The sequence below is a fragment of the Malus domestica genome, chromosome 17, assembly GCF_042453785.1.
Source record: "Malus domestica chromosome 17, GDT2T_hap1".
In the NCBI taxonomy this organism is placed as follows: Eukaryota; Viridiplantae; Streptophyta; class Magnoliopsida; order Rosales; family Rosaceae; genus Malus; species Malus domestica.
Window position 1 is genome coordinate 14,857,607 of NC_091677.1, and position 13,343 is coordinate 14,870,949.

At 37.0% G+C, this 13,343-nt stretch overlaps 1 protein-coding gene across 2 annotated transcripts; it reads right to left on the reverse strand.

Moving 5' to 3' along the window:
* Positions 1 to 393: 393 nt before the first annotated feature.
* LOC103436271 (protein STRUBBELIG-RECEPTOR FAMILY 6-like) lies at positions 394 to 7,543 on the reverse strand. Of its 2 annotated transcripts, none has more exons than XM_008374693.4 (16): positions 6,982 to 7,543; positions 5,603 to 5,735; positions 5,440 to 5,511; positions 5,279 to 5,344; positions 5,118 to 5,189; positions 4,952 to 5,023; positions 4,584 to 4,655; positions 4,436 to 4,501; positions 4,258 to 4,320; positions 3,865 to 4,160; positions 3,187 to 3,470; positions 2,454 to 2,725; positions 2,206 to 2,338; positions 1,445 to 1,581; positions 1,191 to 1,347; positions 394 to 998 (listed from the first exon to the last, which is right to left on the reverse strand). In XM_008374693.4, the coding sequence occupies exons 1-16, from the start codon at positions 7,076 to 7,078 to the stop codon at positions 846 to 848; spliced, it is 2,145 nt and encodes a 714-aa protein (XP_008372915.1). In that variant the 5' UTR covers positions 7,079 to 7,543; the 3' UTR covers positions 394 to 845. The 2 variants fall into 2 exon arrangements, with proteins under 2 accessions (XP_008372915.1, XP_070672748.1); XM_070816647.1 differs by having other exon boundaries at positions 394 to 1,092; positions 1,147 to 1,347.
* Between the last annotated feature and the right edge of the window lie 5,800 nt (positions 7,544 to 13,343).

Genomic DNA, 13,343 nt, shown 5'->3' on the forward strand with positions numbered 1-13,343 from the left:
TATGTTAAAATGATCATTACTACAGTTAGGATCCCTCAACTCGTCAAAAGATGTAGATATGGTTCTTTTCGTCAACTTTGTCAAGAATTTTGTTAATATGAGTTATGTTGGAAGGACCATTGCTACAATTGGATTAAAGTTGAGAGACCATTGCTCCAATTGGGTTAAAGTTGCAAGACCATTTCTCCAATTAGATTAAAGTTGAGGGACTAATGATAATTAATTTTTAGTTGAGAGATCAATGCTCCAACTGAGTTAAAATTAAGAGACCATTGCTACAATTTACTCTTAATATTTAAAATTTTAGGTGGAGGTAGAAAAAAAGTTACATGGGTTTAAATAAAATTTCTCTTTAACACAATCGAGCCAAACTTATACGTGCCGGGAAAGAAATAAAGAACTTTGAAGTTTTATATTATTTACTTGAATATTGTACAGCTACAAGCCTACAAGAGAAATCAAGTGCGTGATTCCCGCAGCCTGCACTGCAAACTGATCACTGATATCTTCAGTTTGTGATACAAACTGTCATTTGGCCGACCGGAATCCGGCACCACCAGGGCTCGTTTAATGGTGCACGCACTGGTTTTAATGTATACATAAAGTGAGAAAATATTCAGACTTCCTCATTTGAAACAAGCTCCAAATCCACCCAGTTCAATTGGAAAAGTTTTCAAAAATGAAACTACCACCTCAACTACGTAAAAATATTAACAGGCATATACTACCAAGGGTATACGTACGCCCGGTAACATATGGTGTAGCCAAGCGAATGTACTCAAAATGTACGCGGTTTTCCTGAGGCGTGTCTTCATGTGTGTCCCCATTGTCACCTCAAGCTGTCCTCAAGACAGGTTGTCCTGTGCATCGGCATTGCCACCTCCATGGGATGATCCTTGATCATTTCCAACTGTTCTCCTGCTCATGTTGGCTCGCTGCACTAATCGAACTAATGCCTCAACCACTTCTGACATGGGAGGTCGAAATTCAGGCTCGGGCTGCACCATAATGTGGAAGGTAACGATCAGATCTTCACTTCAGTTCACACTACACAATATGAAAAGTCCCCATACTCCACATCCTATAATTTAACTTGTTACGGCATGAATAACTGATGGTTGTTCTTCATGCCGTAACAAGTTAGACATTATTAAATTGAGTGTAAATTCCATAATCTACGTGTACATTACCTGGACACAGAGAGCAATCACATCAGCAAACCGTGACAGAGATTTAACTGGATAGAGCCCCTTGAGTTCTGGATCTACCATTTTCGAAAGTGCGTCAATATCATGGAGTTGGGGTGTTGCCCATCGAACCAGAGATTGTTCAGACCTAGGCTTCGAGCTGTCAAGGAATTTTCATGCAACAATTAATTTCACCAATCTTTACAAATGGTAATAACATTAATAAGATAGTAAGACTAATTTATGTCAATATTTACTTATCAAATGGTTTCCGCCCACTAAGAAGCTCCAGCATAACCACTCCAAAACAATAGACATCACTCTTTAGTGTATATTGGCCAGACATGGCAACCTCAGGTGCGCTGTACCCAGATCCTGCATTGTGGTCCAATGCCTGCTCATGTGAAACTTAAACCATCAGCACTCCCACAAAAATAATGATCAATCCAACTGATGCAACAGGTATGCACATGTGTTCTGCCACCACTTAAGTAAGACACCCACTACGTCGTATAATTTTCCGACAATCACAAATGGGTGACACTAAATGAAGTGAGCTATAAAGTCTCAGCCCTTATGAGGCATGAAATGGTCGTTTAGCTGAGTTTCACACATGAATTTTTTCTTCCTAACAAGTACAGATGATTTTGGGTCATTGAATGTGTTCCATGATTACAGGAGATCCGAACAAGAAGTAGTTTTTAAAGTGTTCTAAAGTCTGCTCCTACCTTATTTCTCTAGGTCCATTTATGTAAATGTTAAACAAATAGAACCTTACTATCATTCACAATCATACGAAGATAGAAATTTGAGTATGCTTCTATTCGGACAGTATCTTTGATTCTGAGACTGGTGCATCTGAGTTACGAGTTTTCGTAAATCCTGGTAATTATAATCATCTATGTCTAAAATACAGCTATTCAGTTAGGATACAATTTCAGATAATGGAGTAATCAGTTCATATTGGATGTATATGAAAACAGTTAAAAGTTCAAAAGTATGATATTCCAAATTTAACCTGATCAGCATTGGGGATAGAGCTTGCAAGGCCAGAGTCCGAAAGATGAGGGTTGAGCTCTACATCCAATAATATGTTGGTTGACTTTATATTTTTGTGAATGATAGATGGTGAACAAACTTCATGCAAGTACCTAAAAGAAAGCATTGTAAGTACCAGCAACACATATTTCCAGTCAACGAGGTTTAAAAAATGATTGTGAGCTTAAATATGTAAGCCAAAGCATGGACGTCCACTCACAAACTTACTCTAATGCACGTGCAGTCCCCAAAGCAATCTTGACCCGAGAGTTCCATGTCAATGGCTTGTTGTATTCATCTGATAGGTGCAGGAAGTCATGCAGCGAACCATTTTTATGGAACTCATAGACTAGCAGGTGCTGTCCATGCTCTGAACAATAACCCACCAGCTCTGTTACATTTGGGTGATGCAACTGGGAGATGCTTGAAACGATCTCGGTGAATTCTTCGGACAACTCACTAGGAAGGACAGATGAATCTAATTTCTTCACAGCAAGAACCTATAACATTGTTAAAAGTAGTAACAAATTATTCTACTCTGTCTTCAGTCTTTGGAACAACTGGAATTGAAGCATTTGAATAAATAAATCAACAAATGCTTAACCAACCATATATGCATTCAGGATATCATACTGGCTCTCCAGAGCATTCACTTTGTGTGTGTGTTGCAAGGGTGTCCATACACCAGTGCGCGCGTGTGTGTGTGTGTGCGTGCGCGTGAGAGAGAGAGAGAGAGAGAGAGAGAGAGAGAGAGAGAGAGAGCAGAAGATTTCAACCAAAAAAGTAAATTAAATGGTCGAATTAATATGAAAGTAAACAAGCAAGTCAGTCATCTTCAGGCAGGATATGAAGAAGAAAAAGCATTACTCCTTTATGTAAAGAGATGTCACTGAATTTAAAGAGATTAAACCTTTCCAACATCAATGTCATGGCATATAGATTTATTAGGTAAACGGTATACCTTCCCATCATCGAATTGAGCCCGATAAACGCGTCCAAAAGACCCCTCACCAAGAAGGTTGTCAATGCTAAAGCTGCCAGTAGCCATCTGCAGGTCTGCTATTGAATATGAGGTCACATTTAAAGGAGCTGTGACAGTTTTCTTGACAACAATGGGTTTCTTTGCGAATTCATCCTCATCAAATGATTTATTGCGATCAACTGGTGGGGGTCTAAGATTTAGTACGGCAGGAGTATCAAAGGTCTTCAAGTCCAATGGGGCAGGGGTTTGTACAGATTTCATTTCTGCATTGGAGTGCCGGAGACAAAGCAGTTAACATTCAACAACCATTTCAAAGTTAAAAATGGTTCAACAAAAATCTTAAATAATCTGAACAAACATGATTGAAATGCGGATGTGGCCTATTGAGAATATTTTTTATTTTATAACACTGTAGATCTCGACCTTTTAATTTCAATTCAATGATTTGGGGGATAAATTAATAAACTCAATCCAACTGATAAACAAAGAAAGCAGTATCATACACTAAAACCAGCAGGAATATTGCAGAAAATAAATACAAGCATATCCAGTCTAGAGAAGTCAAACCGAACAGCATGAAGAGCAAACCAATGGAAAGGAAAAAATATTTTCTGATAATGCTCAACTAAATGTAAAATGTAGACAAATTGTAGGTACCTTGCACTTCACTTGCAAGGGGATCAAAGGGCCGACTTTCAAACTTTTCCACATCTGAGGATGACTTCTTTGACCTTTTCTTTATGAGAAAGAATGCTACAATTGCAGTAACTACAAGAAGAGATATCACTATTCCTGCAATGGCACCACCCCCAATTCCTGATTTCTTTTCACCTGAACCACCTTTTGATGGTGAGTTGTTGCTGCCAGATTTGTGATTTCCATTGCTCTTGGCTGGAGGTGTACCAGGTGGGGGTGGGGGTGCAGGACCTGAGTTCCACATGTTTCCATCCTTCCTGTAATGACATTCCTTAGAACCATATTGTATATTGTAAACATAATCTCTCCAGAGTCCAGATTTGAAATAATTGTAGCTAATAATAGAATGCTTACTCCAGATTAATGTTTTTCAACTGCTCTGGAATCCAGCCAGTAAAATGATTATTTTCAATATTCCTAAGAAACACAAACAAAAGTACTTTAGTGGGCTGAAACTGAAAGCCAGGACACTTTGAGGAAACAGAGTGGGGAGTGGTAATGAGTATCTGGCTAAGTTGAATGGATATCTCACAGATTATCAAGGGGCAGATTGGCAAGGACATCAATAGTCCCTGTCAACTGGTTATTCTGCAAGAACCTGAAAGAAGACAATTCCAGGGAAGAGTCAAGACTACAAACTAGACAATCATTACCATAATAACAAAATTTTCATTACTTACATTGTTGTCATACTTGAGAGGGAGCTAAAACTCTCAGGAAGGTTGCCTGACAGAGAATTGAAAGACAGATCCCTGAAGCAAGAAAAGAATTATCGTCATTTGGTCCTTGAGTAAAACCAACATAAATTCTTTAGCGACTTTCAAGGGAGATGATTGACACTTGCAGAATTTCATAGAAAAATGAAAACATAATTCTTCAAAGATTGTTTATATTGACTGATTGTGCAATATGGTACATTGTTATCTAGTTATATTACTATTTTTCGGTTTTTGATAAAGGAATGGCCAAGTTGCAAACTATGCACTCGTGTCAAAATGGACTTCATTGCAAGCTACTTATATACAACAAGGATGGAAGGAGAACTCACAATACGGATAGAGAAGAGAGCTTTCCAAACATGTCACCCAGCTGGTTCTGAATCTGATTGTGACTAATGTTCCTGCAGTCCCCAAAAGAATGAAACTGGTTTACTTTAAACACTTTCGATAAGTTGCGAGTCTTGTGACCAAAGTTATAAAGAATTATTTACTTACAGGTATGTAAGAGACGTTATCTGAGAGATGGAATAAGGGATGTCTTGATTGAAGTTATTACCACCAAGGTTTCTGCATAGAAAAATGGCTTATGTTATAAAACAAACTAGAAGTGCGACAATACACACAGAACAGTAGATAAATGTGGTTATGAATCATACAATCGTGTCATGTTCGGAGGAAGTTGATACGGTATAGTGCCTGCAAGATTATTATTGCTCATGTCTCTGCAAAATTTGTCAAATACTCAAATCATGAGATCAAACTAATCAGTCAAATAAAATGGATCAATCAACTTGACACATGCGACCATTGATCTTACAGGTTGGTTAGTGCTGTCAGAGTCTGAAGCTGATACCCTAGCGTCCCAGAAAGTTGAAGACCTGATAAATCACTGATAAAAAAGAGTAATGAAAGAAGAGGCATCAGAAATTAGCATACATGTGATAATATCTAGGCAAATGAATGAGGAAGTAGGGAATCACATTTCTGTTACTCGTGAGCCTGAGCACTTAACACCTTTCCACGACTGGCCACATGGATCATCACCATTTTGAATCCATTGGGTTAGCTGAGATGGGGAATTTAAGCTACTGTACAAGACCTTCAGAGCACTAACTGTGCATTGAACATGCCAAAAGAAATTCAATATAAGCAGATGTGGACTATGAAATGAATTTCATATAGTTGCAATAATGTGCTTTCTTCAGAGCAATGAAACTTGAAGAGAAGTAAAATAGGGTCCAGACTCCAGAGTGAATATGATGTAAATCAGATAAGATAAACGTAATTGCCGAAGCATCTTTGAGCCAGAAGGAGAGCAGCTACAACTAAAATTCTGAAAAGATTAGACTTGCCAGCAATAACGGTACAAGCATGCAAACCAATTGCAAAAACACGCTCAGAATTTGGAAATTCGGGTTGCTGTGTCATTCATAAATTTCCCAAACCAAGAGTGCATCCTCACCTTCACGGGACGTAGAGGAGCAAGATAACCGTTGGTTTGAATCAACCAAGTTGATAGAACTTCTCTTATGTTGAACGTTTTATATATGCATTTTGTCATATGATAAAATTGTATATAAACGTATACTTCAGTTCCTCATTCATAAATTGATGCATCTAAGGGAAATAAGAAATTCACCTGAATAGGTCAGCCAAACCGACACTTTAAATCCGGTAACTTCTAAAAATAAATTTCCAAATTGCATCTTTTCAAAATCCAATGGTAATTTTAACTTTCTAATTACCTATCCTAAACGCTAGTGGGAATTGTTGATGACAGAAAAGTAGCAATTGTAACAGTTTTTCATCATCACTCAAAGTGGGAATTAAACGCTTTTAAGACTCAAAGGTGGCAATGATGGTCATACAGCGACATCTAATTACCACTTTGATAAAGAAAAGGACTAATTTTATTATCTTTTCAGAAGCCCGAATTACATGAATGCCAAACAGCAATCACATTAAAACCCAGAATTTTTGTTTAAACAAGGCAAAGTTAATCTACATCACTAATATCAGACCAGACTGTGCACATAAACAGTTCCTCTGATGCCCCTTCATACAGATAGAACTCTTCAAATCAAAAAATAAATAAACAAACTAATAAAAAAAATCAAAAGTAAAAGCACAAATCTGGCTCCCAATAAGCAGTTCAAGAACAACTTGTAATTTCCCAAAGAAAGTCAAATCCACAATGCATTCAGTGGGTTTAGTATTTAACACGAATGGAAAAAACTAAAGTTTCAAACTTTATGAAGATTTGCCAGAAGTTAGCTCATGAGAGTCCAAATAAACTGATACTAATTCAAACAAACAGAAAAAAAAATAGAGAGAAGAAGAGTTGGGTGAGGCAACTGACCATCTGTGGGATCTGTGGCGGCATTGATGGAGCTTGGACTCCACCCAAAAATGCAGATGCTGAAAACCAGCAAAACCCACCTCCAAGTCTCCACCATCTCTCTCTCTCTCTCTCTCTCTCTCTCTCTCTTCTTCTGAATTTACCACAAAACAAAACACAAAGGTAATCAAAGCATTCCCCTTTTGGGGTGAATTGGATTGATTTTGTTTTCCCAAACAGCAGATTTGTAAAATGTTTTATTCCTAAGCTGACAGATTGATTTGGCAAAAGAATCCGAAGCCACAGAAAAGAAAACCCTTCCGTTTTTACTCTCTCTCTCTCTCTCTCTCTCTCTTTTTGTTGTTAATGCAAATTTTCTGTCTTTTCCTTTCTTTTTAGGTATGAGGAGGAAAATACAAAATACCCTCTTGTTAATGCAAATCTTCTGTATAATTATGCTCTACTATCCTCTTCACATTCTGTCCCTCTTTCTCTCTTTCTCTCTCCTAATCTATTTACCAAGTCAGATTTTGAAAGTCAGAGCTTTCACCAGCATCACACGGTTTCATGATCCATGTCCTTCATTTCAAGATTGCGTGGCACTTACTTAAAAAACTTAATTAAACCAAAAAAAAACAAACTTTAAAAATAGTAAAACCCATGAAGGATTTACTTTCAAGTTCTTACTGAAATTGTTACCTTTCCGTTTTTCAGTGGAGAAGAGTCACGAGATTCTCGTAAGGGAAATCACCTCTTTTTCCCCTTTTTTATTGTTTGTATGTTTTGAAATTCTGTCTGTGAAACGGGCAACTTACTTAATACTAGTCTTCATGCATGCATGTTTTTGAATCACGGCGTATTATGCACGATTTATACATTTTAAATGTATTTATATGCATGAATTGACAAAGGGTAAGTTAAATATTTAAAGTAAATGAATAATCTTAAATCATGCTAGAAAAAACCCCTCAAAATCCAATCAAAGCAGCTGAATTCACATAATAAAATATGTCTGTCAATTTCCATCTACATTCTATTGGATTTACATTAAGAATAGAGAAAATAATATTTAATAACCAATTGATTGAATCACATTATTGACAGTCCATTATGAGGTTAAGCCCACCTTCCTCTCCCTTAGTATAAATAATATAGTTTGTTAAAATAAAAAACAATCATTTGACAACTAATTTAATTACATTCTTATGCGCGTGCAAAATACATTTTTTATAACCGGCATTACACGCCTCTTAAAATGTTTTGAACGTGTTTAAAAATAGAGAAAAATAATATTTAATGAATAACTAATTGAATCACATTATTACTAGTCTATTGTGAGATATTAATTAAAAAAATGTACAAAAAGAATTAATTATTAAAAAAATGTTAAAATGACAAAAATACCACTACATTATTTGGTGCATTATTTTGGGTTGCTTTTGAAATTTTTTGTTTTGAGGACATTTTTGTTCAAAATTTTTTTATGAAGCTTGTGACCCTAATAGGAGTTGTTGACTTTATATATAAAGATGGTTATATTAATACAATAACGTTTTATGTATTTTTATATTATTTGCATGAAATGCTACGTCTACTAATTTTAGTGAAAAATCAGATATAGTCTTTGATTAGATGGCAACCAACTAATTTTAGTGAAAAATTAGATTTAGTGTCTGATTAGATGGCAACGAACCTAATGATAAATCATAAATGGTGGTAATTGAGCCAATCGGCTGCGAAAGCAAGGGAGGAAATGGATGGCAACGAACCTAATGATAAATCATAAATGGTGGTAATTGAGCCAATCGGCTGCGAAAGCAACGGAGGAAATGGTGGTAGTTGAATGCTGACATTTTGGACTGCGATATAGCCTCTCTCTCTCTCTCTCTCTCTCTCTCTCTCTCTCTCTCTCCTCTTTTACTTGCATCTTCTTCACTTCCCTTCTCTTATATATTACTTTTTAACTTCTTCTGACTATTAAAAATTAACATAAAACGTTGACGTGACTATTCACATCTTCTTCCCTTCCCTTCTCTTATATATTACTTTTTGACTTCTTCTGACTATTAAAAATTAACACAAAACGTTGACGTGATTAAATATGAGGAAAGGAAAAAGGAGGGAGACTAGGAGGAAATAAAATCATACTCCCTTTTTCACATCACTTTTTCTCTACTTGCCCTTTAAATCCACGTACGTGATGTAAAGCTAGTTCCAAGGAAAATTTTGGGCTTAATTGTATCAATGGTTTTTAAATTTTGCTCTTAGCTTAATTTTAATTCTGAGCTCTCATATTAGTTTCTTTAGTCGTTGAACAAAATAATATATTGTCATTTAGTATTACAGTCTAGTAACATTCTTATTTACTTGTAAGTGAAGGGTTTAGGTTTAATTCTTACTAAAGGCGAATTTGAACCATATTATTACTAACACTTTGTGAAGCTAAGTTTACCCCTTCACCTTAATGTAGATAATATTGTTTGTTAAAAAAAATAATAATAACTTAACAATATGTTGCACAATTGGTTCTTTTCACGAATGTCGTCATTTTGTTTCTGTTAAATTAACATCCAATAAAAAAAAATTAACATTCAATAAGATAAATTCATTAATTGACGTGACATATCATAATATGGTTCAAATTTGCATCAATGCCGTCATTAATGATAGCTTTAGTGACGTGGCATGTAATAATATGTTGCATCATTGGTTCCTTTCACTAACGCCATCCTTTTGTTTATGTTAAATTAACATTTAATAAGATAAATTCATTAATTAACATGACATAGTACAAAAAATGTGGTCTTCTTAACATTTTCTTTAATATTGATTTTCTTTTACTGTGTGTTGGTACCATATATCGGGCCTTGTCTTTGGGCCTCATCCCTAAGCCCATGGTTTATGTAAGAAGGGAGGAAACCCTTATTCTATAAAAGGGGGCCTCACCTTCACTAAGAGGGGACACACATTTAGCCTCACCTTCACAGAGTCTCACACTCAATCCTCACAACAATAGAGGGCAATACCCTCTCAGCCAAACAGAGAGTAAAATGGCAAGAGTTGCATCCACAGAGAGCTCCCTTGCCGATTTATTGTAATCTATACATACATACATAATCAACATCAGTGTGGACGTAGCTCAAACATTGGGGTGAACCACGATACATCTTTGTGTTTTTGTGCGTTTGTGTGATTCACGGTCGAATTTACGTTGATCCAAGATCCTCCGGATTTTATGCATCAACATTTGGCACCGTGTGTGGGAAACGACACGAAAAGTTATGTCGGTTCTCTTTCATTTTTTCATCTCACCTCCGTGAATCTGCAGAAACCCAAGAACCAAACACCTGCACAGTCACTGCAAGACCCATGTCTTCCGCTTCAGCTCCCGGTCACAACGGCATCGATGGAAACACAGTCACATTCCTTCCTTCTCTCTCATCTCACTAACCCACACAGAGACACAAACCAGAAAGTCTTTCTCTAGAAACGCTAACTTAGGCGATTCAATCCACCATGAATCAGCATCAAGCCTCATTTGAGGATTGATTTGCCGTAATGGAGAGGAGGACAACTCACCAATGGCAAGCCTCATTTGATTCCTAGATGGTACCTTATCAATGAGATGGAGTTCCAATCCAGGCCTATATAATGCAGAACTATGGAAGAAGCGTTGACCTCAGTCGCAGGTTGGGCATGGCTTCCGGCCGACATTCTGGGTTTGATACTAGAAAAGTTAATACCCATCTCTGTCTATATCTAGTTTAGTGCAGTTTGCAAGCATTGGAAATCAATTGCGTTACATCACAAGCAGTATCGCCTCGTCAAATCACGTCACAACCAGCTTCCAATGCTGATGGTTTCGACTAATGACAGTAGCAACAAAAGGCGTTCCCTGTACAACGTCACACGAGGTAAGACTTATGGCTTTGAGTTGCATGTGCCTTATAGTAAGAGGTGATGCGGTTCTTCCCACAGAGGTTCGCCCCGGATTTGAAGGCAGTCAGATGCCGCTTTACCATCGACTTCCCAAATTGAAGGGAACTGCTGAAGGAATGAGTGTTGGGCTGCCCAAGTATGTCCTAGTTAACTTGAAAGACATAGAAGCCGCGGGGTTTCAAGAAGGCGAAGAAGTGTTGTTGAAAACTTTGAAGAACAAAGGCTTGATCAACCCATTCAAAAGAGAGCGGAAACTCTCTTCGAAGTGCCTTGCAGAGTATAAAAGTCAGGATGATGCTGCAGACTGATGATGCTGCAATAAAAATAATAATAAAAAAAGACAGCCACTGATGATGGGTGAAGTGACGGGACAGCAGTCATCCACCATCCACTGAAAAACCCATCAGAGAACATGCAAAAGATAAGAACTTTATCTTTTTATTTAATATGTCACTAATATATGTTATCATCATGCATGTTCCCATTTTCTGAAAAGCTATTACAAATATTATAATTTAATATTTTATTATACCTTTAATCATTATTTAAAGTGGTAGGATAAAACTTTAAGGAAAAAAAAAAAAAAGGTACAGGGTATAATCATGGCCTGAAATGCCGATAATATCGGTTTTGGGAAAGAAATATATTTTAACACTTATCCAATGTTGCCTCTCGAACAGCTTAGTCGACCCGGATGAGGCTGAGTTGAACTGGTTGAACATGCTCAACTCGTGGTCGTACATGACCTTCTTGGTGGGGTTAGAGAGGACGTTCCAGGCCTCGGAGACCAGCCAAAAGGCATAATCAGCGTAAGGGAAGCGATTCCGGTGGGGGTTTAGCAGAATAGCGAGTCGGTGGTACTGAGTCGCGACGATTTCGAGGTTCTGAGTGTATTGGGCAAGTTGGAGAATAGCGTACCAGTCGGGCTGCTGGTTTTGGTTATTGATTTGGGATTCAACGGCGAGAAGAGTGTCGGCGACGGCGATTATCTGCTCGGTGGCCTCGAGCCTGGAGTCAGTCTCTCGGGCTCGGATCTCGAAGGTCTTGGTCTCCTGCAAGTCATGCGCCGACAGTAGCTTCACGGCGCTCCGCTTCCACCCTGTTGGTGTTAAAATTGAACTCCATTTCTCTCTCTCACTCCCGTTCCTGCCTTTCTTGGTTTTCGGTGAAGTTCGGACATAGTAGAAGGGTGGGGGAATTTTGGGTGGACGAAAGATGACCTGGGTTGTGACTGAAATGACGGAGATTGTTTGGTGGTGGGGTGGGAGAATGGGAGGTGCAGTAGGGGTATTTTGGGAGTTTGGAAAAAGTTTGATCTGATAAATCTGGGACTGGCTTTTTATCTGGATGCGTAATGAGAGTGACACGTAACACGTTGTTGTTGTTGAAGGTTGTGAGCACACTTGGACTCGGTTAATGGATTAAGATTTTAAACCAACGGAACTGCTACCCTTCAACACCTTGACCACCATATCATTTATGCTTTTGTGAAAATATGCTAAAATATTTATATATATGGTTTTGTTTTGAATTCTTTTTGCAAGAAACAAATTTGCATATGACAGCTCGCTATATAATCAACTTAAAGTTAAATCCATCATGCAATGCATTTCCTTCCAATTTTTTGTGATAAACTAATAAATAATTGACTAAATAAATATCCTGCAAAGTTTCAATAAAAATTTCCAAGTTTTTCTTACAATTTCCGTGGTTTCTATATTATTTTTATCGATATCGATAATATCCCGATATTTCCATCGATATTTCCGTGTTTTTTGACTACCGATATTTCCGATATCATCAATATTTTATACCTTGGGTATAATATATAAGGAAAACTAATGAAAAAGGTTTGAAAACTTTGAGTTTTAATGATAAGGACAAAATAAAGGGTAAAGTGAATAGTACCAGGATTGACTTTTTAGTGTAAAAATGTGGTTTTTCGTTAAAGTGAACAGTACCGGGAGCTTTTCGTTAAAGTTCCCTAATATATACCCATTATCCATCTGTCTAACAGAAAAAAGCCATGATAAAACTCAAGATAAAAGCACTTTTATTATGAAGTCTCTACTTTTCACTTTGATATTGTCGGCCATAAAAGAAACCCATCATTATGTTTTCTCAATATCATTATCTATCTAAATATTTTATTATTATTATTTTATGATATTTGTTAACATGTGGCCTAGAGTATTGTGACTGCCATTAAACTATGTCACTTATACAACATGTAATTTACCACATGACTAAATAAATTATTTATTTATAGAAGGCACATAGTACAATATTTTGCCTTGACAAACTTTGTCAATTTGATTTATTCATTATACGGTTATAATTATACTGTCATTTATTGTCAGGAATTATTGAGCAACTAGATCCACTGATCAACATTGTTGCTGATTAAAAGAACCCAATATGCGAACTCGACAAGCGGACCCGAA

Bases quoted from the DNA above. Each gene is read 5' to 3' on its own strand.
- LOC103436271 (XM_008374693.4), bottom strand. From the start codon at position 7,078: ATGGTGGAGACTTGGAGGTGGGTTTTGCTGGTTTTCAGCATCTGCATT. The intron at 4,656-4,951 runs GTGAGTTCTCCT...TTCTTGCTTCAG, and splicing joins CTCTCTTCTCTATCCGTATT to GGATCTGTCTTTCAATTCTC. The intron at 4,161-4,257 runs GTAAGCATTCTA...ATGTCATTACAG, and splicing joins TTGAAAAACATTAATCTGGA to GAAGGATGGAAACATGTGGA.